We start from the raw sequence: 10,475 nt of genomic DNA, 5'->3' as shown, positions 1-10,475 counted from the left end.
TAGAGCTTTCCAAACTGTGTGGCGCCATACGTTAGTGTGTTGGCTGCAGTGTGTAGGTGTGTCATGTGAACACTCCCTGTGCTCCTCTCAGGGCTGGGAAGGGGTTGGTTTAACCTCTGTTTGCTACTAAAAATGAATGACTGTGTCACAAAATGATGTATGTCTAAAAAGTATGTCACCAACGTGAAAAGTTTTGAAAGCTCAGCTCTACACAGTATTCAAAGTGTGGCCTCACATAGATTTTTATAATGGCAGTTTGCTTTTCCTAATGATCCCTAACATGGAATTTGCCACTTCCCACAGCTGCCCCACGTTTCCATTGAGCTATCCAATACAACCCCAAGATCTCATTCCCGGTCATTTACTGCCAGTCCAGACCCCATTAGTATATATGTTGTAAGCAGTCCTGAGTAGTTGTTTTGCATCAGCAGGATATAAATGTTTTAATAAACAAAATACAATGATATTACATATAGTTGTACAAAAACAGTAGTTCTAAGGGGGAAGAAACATTCATTGATTCAGTATGTGTGTTTTGCAGCAGATGACACCATAGACTCCAGAGGCACCTCCCTTCTTGCACTGGAAGGAGTGCTTGATGGTGCTTGAGTAGATGGTGCTTGCCCTCTACAGTTTTTGTAAGGTATTTAAAATATTTGTTTGTTTAATCAAGGCCACATTGTAAGCTGATATTTGTAATTGATTAACAGCTAAATGCTGCCGTCTGCTTAGGCACCCTTGTCAGCCTGTCTTTTTCAAATGGAATGCTGGAAGAATCTGCCATATACTGCCAAAATCAGACTATGGGTCCATCTAGGTCAGCATTTTCTATTCTAGGGTCTCAGGCAGTGGTCCTTCACATTCCCTTCTACCTGGGATTCATTTAACTTTGGAATGGAAAACCTGTGATGCTCCAAGTGCTGGACTCAAATTCCCCCGATCTCTGACTATTGACAATGCTGGCTGTGGCTGATGGGATTTGGAATCCAATAACAGCTAGAAGTCTGCAGGATCCCCATCCCTGATTTAACTGGAGAAACCTGAAATTGAAACCGGGACCTTTTGTATGCTCCATGGTCCCTTTCCGATAAGCAGGGAGTGCCTTGCGCTGCATGTTGATGTGAAGAAGTGAGGCCGCTTTGAGCTTAAAGAAGGCTGTCTGTGTTGGAGCAGGCAAGGTAAGTCACGAGTTCTCCGCTGCAAATCATGATGAAGAGGCCGCTGGCTGCAGAGGGAAGGTAAATCAGCATATGAAATATTGTCTAAATTAACCTAATCCTCTGCTAATAATTTATTTAAGATTACATCATTCCTTTCTGACTGATTACAGGTTTCTGAGGTGGTTTACAGGAACTCGCAACCAAGTAAGATTAAGAAAAGAAAAAAGGCAGCTGGAGGGCATCACATACCCTACTGCAGGGGTCAGCAACCTTTTCCAACCGTGGGCCGGTCCACCATCCCTCAGACCACGTGGTGGACCGGACTATATGGGGGGGGGGACGAATTCCTACGCCCCACAAATAACCCAGAGATGCATTTTAAATAAAAGCACACATTCTACTCATGTAAAAACACGCTGATTCCCGGACTGTCCACGGGCTGGATTGAGAAGGCAATTGAGCCACATCTGGCCCCCAAGCCTTAGGTTGCCTACCCCTGCCCTACTGCAAGATAGCCTAACAATACTCTTAATGTTGCTGCAGCAACTTCCTCCCTTTCAAAGCTTACCAATGACCACAGGGGGAAATCCCTAAAAGAAATGGACTACCTAGCAACCAGTGTCAGGAATTCTTAGGGCACTTACTCTTGGGCAGCTGGGTAACTTGTGGGTCCTGGCTCTTCCTTGCAGTGGTGACTGATGAGTGTATATTACTAGATGTTCTCTAACTTCTTTCAGCTTGAAAGAGGGGGTTTGATGAGTGGGGCACAGCTTTATGCAGATCCACTCTTTGCTCATGTTTTTTGTCCCTTTGCTGCCTGTTCATGGTCCTTTTAGTAGCAATTCCGCCACTACTGGACATTGTTTTGCTCTCCTTTACCCAAGAGAAGCCGGAATGAGACCAGGAAGCATTGCCCTTCTGAAGCTGACATAATCATATACCGTATTTTTCGCCCTATAGGACGCACTTTTTCCCCTCCAAAAATGAAGGGGAAATTTGTGTGCGTCCTATGGGGCGAATGCAGGCTTCGCGCACCTCTCTGCAAGCAGCGGGAGCTCAGCGCTGGGCTCCAGCTGCTTTCAGAGAGTTGCCTGCATGCTGAAGCCTGCGCACGCTGAGCTCAGCGCGTCCAGGCTTCGCGGACCTCTCAGCAAGCAGCGGGAGCCAGCGCTGGGCTCCCACGGCTTGCAGAGAGCTGCCTGTTTGGGGGCTGGGGTCGGGGGAAGCTCGGGCTTCCCCCGCCCCAGCCCCGCGCCTGGGGGGGAAATAATTTTTTCCCCTTTATTTCCCCCCCAAAAAACTTAGGTGCGCCTTATGAGACGGTGCGTCCTATAGGGCGAAAAATACGGTAACTAGCCAATGAGAGTTAGCAGATCGTAGTGAAGGCAGGAAACATGTTTTCAGGTTCTTCCTGACAAAATCAGCAAACTGGGTGTTCTGGGCACAGCACGGTGAAGGTGAGAGGGCCACCTTGACCCAGCCCTCAACACCCTGTCAGAGGTGTGAACTCCCAAACAAAGCAATGCATGTTGGATTGACTTGGAATACTTCAGACCTTATACTATCCCTTTGAAAGCAGAGTTGGCTTTTGAAAATAATCTTACCAAGCGCCAGCCACCATTGCCAAACCAGAGGAAATTCTTTCATTACTGCAAAAGACAGGTCAGAAAAGTCAGCTGAAAAGTTGGAGATATGCCGGCATCACTATACTGTAAAGCAGGGGTCAGCAAACTCTTTGGGGAGGGGGCCGGTTCACCATCCCCCAGACATAGTAGCGGGGCGGACTGTGTGCGCAGGAGCACACGCACGCGGTGGAGGGGGCTTCTCTCTCCCCCAGCCCCTCCCCTCCCCCTGCCTACCTCCGCCGCCACTCTGCCTGCGGTTGGGAGCTGGCGGCTGTGGCGGCGCCTCTCCTTTTCGTGCCAGCTTTCCCTGGCACAGGGCCAGCAGACGCACCAAGCTCCAGCCCACAGCGCAGCCATGGGGAGAGGCTGGTGGGCGGGCGGCGAGGTTTCCTATCAAAGCCCAGCCCCCTTTCTCTGCAGGGTGGGGAGAAGCCGGGAGGAGGGAGGAGACGCCGCCACAGTGAGGGAGGAAGGGGGGCAAATCACCCAAAAATGGTGACCAGGGAAAAATGGCGATCGCCCCAATCCAAGCAGCGATTGCAGAACCATTCATGGGCCAGATCCAGAGGGCAATTGGGCTGGATGCGGCCCGCAGACCTTAGTTTGCCAATCCCTGCTGTAAAGAATAATTTATTTGGTAGGAACGTATCAGAGAAATGTGGCATTCCAGGGTCCAAGGTCCCTTTGCTGCCTCTACTACTAACGTTTTCAGTAACCTGAAGCACAGCTTTGCCTTACTGAAGGGTCAGGAAACTGTAGGCCTGAGGACCAAATGTGGCCTTCTAAGGCCCTCTATCTGGCTCTCAGAGCTCTCCTCAACCATACAACCTTCTGGTCCTGCTTTGAGTGTTTTTCCTAGTTGGAAAGAGTCCTTGAATTGTGACAGTGCATAAGAAGCAAGGCTGACTTCTGGGTTAGCATTGTTTGACAGCTGCCAAAGCCCATACCTCAGTGCAGGATCCTCTACCAATTCTTGCAGCCTCTTGGCCTTACTGCTGCTACCTATTCATCTTTCCTCTCCATCTTGAGTGACCCACCAGTACTCAGGATAACTGTACTTGCAACATGCATACACAACAGAGGTGGGACCATTAGAGTGAATGGGTCACTGCCTCACCTGCCTGACTTCTTTCTTCCTCCTCTTCTGTGTTCTCTGTCTCTGCCTTTTTGGAGGAGGATGGGGACGAAACTAGAGTTTATTGGTCCAGATCCTCCTCTTCCCTTCCAGTGCAGCATCTTCCAGCATGGGGGCTGAGCTCCTTTCAGGTGTGTGCTGGACTACTAAAGTAGGTGGCTACCACCCTGTTCTGGCATAGCAAATCCAATAAACCTGACTCATCTATCTGTTTGCAAGTCCATTCATCTCTTTGTGCAGCTCTTCCCCGTTCCTCGCTTCGCTCATCAATCATCTCTTAATTTGCCTATCTTAGCCCTTTCATCCATCCATCTCAATCTTGGAGCACAGAAGTTTGCCTCCCTCCGAGTCACAATTTTAAAGGGGGGAGAGAGAGTGACTGCACCTTGCTTTGGCAGCAGAAGTAGCTGCAGTTTATCATGCCCGAGCTAGGACGCCAACAAATCATGCCCATGTTGGAGGCCGATGCAGTGGCCCTAATCGGAAAACGCATGGGGACTGTGGCACGGGAGCAACACAATCCTTTCTACTAAAGCGCATGTGTCTGGCTCCCATTTAGCAAAAATTGCTTTGCTTATGACTAAGCAATTAGTCTTTTCCATAGATGCCCCCCAGCAACGCAATTGACATGGGAAGCCGAGGGGGAGCGTTGCACCTCTCATGGTGACAGCGAAGTGATGGGTGCCTTTTTCCAGTCCATTAGCACCAGCAGGCTGCAGATGTCGGCGCCTGTCTTTCTGGCATTTCCGCGCGCAAGAGAAATGGAAGGCTCTTCCCTGTTATCATTGCTGCCATGATGGGAGAGAAGGAAAGATGGTTCCACATGGCACAGGGATTAATGGGACAGAACAATAGCGGAGGCAGGGACATGAGAGAAGAGGCGGGCGCCAGCCATTTGCAAGCTATTTAAAAACAACGCTCTCTTCCTTGGTAATGTTCATATTTGCTTTAAAGCTGTTTTTAAATTTGATTTTGCAGGATCATTAGCTGTTACTGCTGCTTCTAGGGTGGTGGGGGCGGAGAGGATGCCTGTGGGAAGACGGGAAAAGTTGGCTTTGTCTGCTGGGTGAACTTTTTAGGCCAGGAGTGGAGAACTACAACTCCCATCATTCCTCTGACTACTTGGCATGCTGGCTGGTGTGAATGGGAAGGTCACAAATGTATCCGTTTTTGCAAAACAATCTCCCCTGATGTAACATATTTTATGTACCGGTAATTTTTGCTGATAAATGCATTTTTAATGCACACTTTACCCTAATACATTTGTGTACTCCTTGCTTAGCTGACAACCTGCATTGCAAAATTCGGATAGATGCAAATTTTGAAGGATGCCTGCCTATTGTTTTTCATCTTCTTTCATTAAGTGCAGCTTAGGTTAGTCTGCCTTTAAATACAAAATGAATTACATTTCTCTCCTGCCCATAACCTGGATAGATTTTGTTCTTTCATCAATAAATTCCTTTTGCAGTCAGTTCTTAGTTGTTTAATTATGTTAGCTTAAAATGTGGAAGGTTCTAAGTCCTACTCAAGTAAACCCACTGAAGTGAAGACTATAGGTGGTCATGTTTATGTCAGTGGGTCTACTCTGAGTTGGACAAGCCTTAAATACCATCTGAAGTCGTTATTATGATGGTGATTAGTAATATTGTTTTGCATTGCATGTGGAGTTTGGATTATACTCCCTTGTATTAACTTGCTTTGGGGGTGACTTATAAACTGCTTAGAAACTTTTGTAGAAATATGAAGCAGTATATAACTTAAGTAAATAAACAAAAGATTTGAACATGACTGATACCATATTGGCCCGAATATAAGCCACACTCGAATATAAGCCGCACCTTTAAAATTGGAGAGGAAAAAAGAAGGAAAAAAATATATAAGCCGTTCCATTCCTCATTGCTCCTGGCTGCTTATGGGGGGCGGGGGAGCCATGCTGCATTGCCAATGGCCTTTCCCCTATCTCGCCCTCTCCCTTCCCGGCCTTGGGGGAGAGGACAGGGGAATACGCACGGGGCGGGCGCCACTTTGCCGCGCTCCTGGCACTGTTTGCCCCGTGCTTCTGGCTGCATACCGTAAGGTCACGAATATAAGCCGCACTTTAACTTTTCACGGTTGGAATTTGGGGGGAAGTGAGGCTTATATTCAGACCAATACGGTAATATCTTAGCTGGACAGTTGGCTGTTACTTCACTGGTCCATGAAAGCTGCAATCCAGTGCCAAACGTTGCTCCTTTTTCCATCCTTGAAAGGGTCCCTCCAAGTTAGCACATGACTGCCTTGAACTCACCTGCAACAGTCAAGAGCACATGGACCATGGTAACAGTGATGGTATAATCCCAGACCCAGCGTTTCAGTAGCACAGCGAAGAGGAGGCCGCTGATCAGAAAGGTGGTCTCCATCGACAGCACGTTTGCTTAGGAAGGAGGAAAGGGGAAAGAAAGCCTTCAATGACCTGGTGTAATCCAGATATTCTGGATTATAAATTGGGGGGGGGGGACAACAACAGCACCCAGCTAAAATTCTAAACTACAGTCGTTCTCCTGTATAGTACAGCAAATTGTCTTTTTTTTTTTTAGAATAATTTTTTATTAACCGACCAATCACATCAAATCAAACCAAATTACATAAATTCCAAATTACACAGCCGAATTTTAAATTTTTGTTGGGGGTACCCATATTTCAAGTTCCGAAGGGGATCCAATCAACTTCTTGCTTCTTACTGCTGTTTTAATGTCCACAAATCTAACCTTATGATGTTCACAGTACTATCCAGTCCTTTCTTATTGTTTTTCCACATCTCTTGTTGTTATTTTCATATATTTTTCCTTTCGCTTTGTGACCTCTGATAGTCTCCACAAGCTGGTTAGAACATTTTGTAATCCTGTGTGGATATTTTTTTTTTTATCCAGTAGCCATATCCAGACGTTTTCCATATAACATCACTTCCATACATCAAAACAGTCTTAGCGTCATTAATCTTCACCAATCTGCCTCCTTTCTCAAAACCTCTGAGGAGATTCACCAGGAATGCAGTCTGAAAACAAGTCCGTTCTTCCTCCCGGCTATAAATTCTTTGGCAAGATGGTGACTCCGAACTAATTGCTGCACCATTCCAAAAGCTCTTATTGCTTCTCGATCTCCATAAAGCATACTTTTGGTTAAAGTTTATCTCCACACAGACCTTAATCATCCTGCTTGGGTCAGTTCAACCGACGATTCTAATGAGGAGGGGTTCTTGTAAATCACATAGAAGGAAAGTAAAAAAGGTCCCGTCCCCCCATTCAGTCCCGTTGTCAACATACCCAGCCTTTGGTGTATCTTCATCGTAAAATATTCCTGTTTCTCCAACCCGTCGTCTTCTTTCGCAGAGGTCACTTAAATTTAGCAGACTTCACTCCCCTTCTTCACTTGAAATATGTGCATTTGCTTCTTTTGTAATTAATTATTCCAAATTGCTGCAGCTAGTGCGCGATCAGAGACAGCGTCCAGGAGAGCCGAGGTCCACACGGGGGCATTCTGCCTAGGGCCCTCACCCCCTTCTTTCGAATTAGGGGGTGATTTATGGGCACAGCAGGCAAGGGCAGTGTTCCCCATTTCCTTGGAGCAACAAGGGAGGCTGCCTACTCCCATAACAGCCTCTTAATTACCCCGTGTGGGTCGGAGAGATGGTATTGTCGGCCATCTTCCAATGCGCCCCCTAGTGGCCCCCCTAGAGCAAAATGTCTTTGATGTCGTCTTCTATACAGAGGTCATTCATTTTAGACTTTCTAGGTTTTATCCAATGCTAGTCCTATTCAAAGTTCCTGTTTAGGGAAATTTTTAATGTGTGATGTTTTATCTGTCGGGAGCCGCCCACAGTGGCTGAGGAAACCCAGCCACATGGGCAGGGTATGAAAAATAACTTCTTCTTCTTCTTCTTCTTCTTATTTATTATTAAAGTGAACCTAATGAAATTAATCGGCATGACTAACTTTGGTCCATTAATTTGAATGGGTCTACTCTGAGTTTTGCATCATAGGCATACCTTGATGCTTCTGTTCTTCCCCCACCCTCAAAGGCAGTGCCATCTCTATGAACACTAAAGGGTTTCCCCAACTCACCCAGATATTTGGGATTTGAATAAGATGGTTCCACGTTGAATTCAAAAGGGATAAGCATGCCAAAGTTGTTGAGCCTGGAAAGAAAAGTACTTGAGGTTAAACTCGGTAGAAGCTTCATGACAGTTATGATGGTGGCACTTGTAAATTCCACTGATTTCATCTAACTCTTGCTGATTCCGAGCAAGGTCCACTTTATCCTACATGATGTTTCCAAGTGCAGAAGCGGAGCATTTGAATCTCAATTCTGCAATACAGTAGTACCTCGGGTTAAGTACTTAATTCGTTCTGGAGGCCTGTTCTGAACCTGAAACTGTTCTTAACCTGAAGCACCACTTCAGCTAATGGGGCCTCCTGCTGCCGCCGTGCCGCCGGAGCACAATTTCTGTTCTCATCCTGAAGCAAAGTTCTTAACCCGAGGTACTATTTCTGGGTTAGCGGAGTCTGTAACCTGAAGCATATGTAACCTGAAGCGTATGTAACCACTGTAAACCGAAACAGCCCTCTTTAAGAGGTTAACAAGTGAACTATGGTTGAAACGTGAACAGGTCAGGAAAGATGGGTTTACTCTGGTGTGGTTTAATTTTGTAACATATGCCAATATTCCAGAAAATGAATAACCTCGTCATCATTTGCTTCAATCGGATTTATCTAAATTTAATTTAAACATATATTATCTTCCCTTTGAACCCACCCCTCCACGTTCTGCAATATACCAACTGTTTCATTGGTAACAGTAGGGGAGAAATGAATATGACTCATACTTAATCGAAGCACAACCACAAAGGCTCATGATTAAACATTTGGCTATGCAATGTTGAACTTTAACTGTTAACTCTGTTCTGTCCTGCTCCGCTTTATTTTTGTTTAAACCAATTCACAAACCAAGAACTTATACACTGACCGCTAATAATGAACCATATGCTGCAGATATCACTGAAGATTAATTATGCTCCTTTTGTGGTATACACATGGCATGAGAAGATTTGGTCTATTTATTTGTATCATTTATTATTCCTATGATCCTTGTTTGTAAACCCATTAAAAAGTTATAGTAAATAAAATAAAAAACCTCTGCAGCAAACTGTTAGTGACAATGGCAGTTTTAAGGGGTACAGTTTTATATGAGAGCATGGTGGGGAAGAAAAGATTCAGCCCTCTCCAATCCTGTATGATCCTGATCAGAGAGAGAGCGAGCGAGCTGCTATTTAACAAACAACAAGCCCAGATACATGAAATATAATTGTGCATTTAGCTTACTGTGTAGTTTGGCTCTCCACTATTTGCCTTAGGCCAGTGGTGGCCAAACTCACCCCTCCAGATGTTTTGGGACTACAATTCCCATCATCCCTGACCACTGGTTCTGTTAGCTAGGGATGACGGGAGTTGTAGTCTCAAAACGTCTGGAGGGCTGAGTTTGGCCACCACTGCCTTAGGCAAACTCTTCCCCCAGCTTCCACCCAGCCCTGGTGATAGGCTGTTGTAGGTATTGCAGAAAGGTAATTGTGTTCATACACCCAGCTAGAACCCTGAAAAGGAAATTGCAATGTTTTGCTGTGGGTTCTGCTTGCTTCATGTAACTGTGATTGATTACTTTGTCCACTTTGCCCAAAGAGATCTACGGTTTCACCCAACAACTTTGTCAGATTGGACAACTTGGCAGAGCCACCCAGTACCCTTGAAGGCTTAAGTACCGTTCTTCCCCAGACATTTTGTCTAAGTTATTACAGATCATTGCTCTTCTTGCCAGGCTGGGAGGTTAACCAACAATGGGAGTCAAGCTAGGCACTCATAAACCTGTCTATCATTGATGGATGGGTAATCACTTTGGTCTTAAATGTAGCTACACTTGGAAGAAAGCCTCATTGGTTTAAATCGGAGTGGGAAACCTTTGTTAGCCCAATGGCCAGCTACCTTCAAGAAGAAAGCTTTCCAAAAGAAAAAGTGTATTAGGCAAAAATGCATACTAGAATGTGTATATCAGGAGGAATGAGTCTTCACAGAGGGTGGTGAACACAGCACATGATATCATGGGCTGTCCCCTGAGCCCACTAGATGACACCGCAAGGGATTGTTGCCTTAGGAGAGCGAGAAAAATTCTCAGGGACGATTCACACCCCAGCCAGCACGTTTTTAATCTACCCTCAGGCAGGAGATATAGAAGTATAATCAGTTGTACCAACAGGCTAAAAAACAGTTTCTATCTGTGGGCTAAACAGAAAATAATACAGCGCAACTGACTTTCGGGGCTAGTGTGTTATGCAACAAGCACACAGAGTGCAATGAGATTTAGTGTTTGTGGGGGAGAGGCTTGGTTAATTTCATTGTACACAGGTTGTACATTGACAATAAAGGTATTATTATTATTACTAAAATGCTGGCAAACTTCTTTGAGGACTTAAAAAAAAATGACAGACTGAAGCAGAAGTGTGGCAAACTGAACTTAATGTGTGAAAAT

At 45.6% G+C, this 10,475-nt stretch overlaps 1 protein-coding gene across 1 annotated transcript in view; it reads right to left on the bottom strand.

Annotated features, from left to right (window-relative positions):
* Positions 1-507: 507 nt before the first annotated feature.
* The window catches only part of LOC310684793 (putative transmembrane protein 244), a 63,201-nt gene continuing 53,233 nt past the window's right edge, over positions 508-10,475 (bottom strand). Inside the window, exons 3-6 of the mRNA XM_083456387.1 lie at positions 8,021-8,094; positions 6,208-6,333; positions 2,765-2,809; positions 508-1,225 (exon numbers count right to left, since the gene is read on the bottom strand). Coding sequence (XP_083312513.1) covers positions 1,146-1,225; positions 2,765-2,809; positions 6,208-6,333; positions 8,021-8,094 — 325 coding nt within the window. The 3' untranslated portion in view covers positions 508-1,145. The remainder of the gene's footprint in view (positions 1,226-2,764; positions 2,810-6,207; positions 6,334-8,020; positions 8,095-10,475) is intronic.

This window comes from Podarcis tiliguerta (assembly GCF_965153285.1).
Source record: "Podarcis tiliguerta genome assembly, chromosome: 8".
NCBI lineage: Eukaryota > Metazoa > Chordata > Lepidosauria > Squamata > Lacertidae > Podarcis > Podarcis tiliguerta.
The sequence above is the reverse complement of the archived record's forward strand: the minus strand, read 5'-3'. Positions and strand labels throughout refer to the sequence as shown.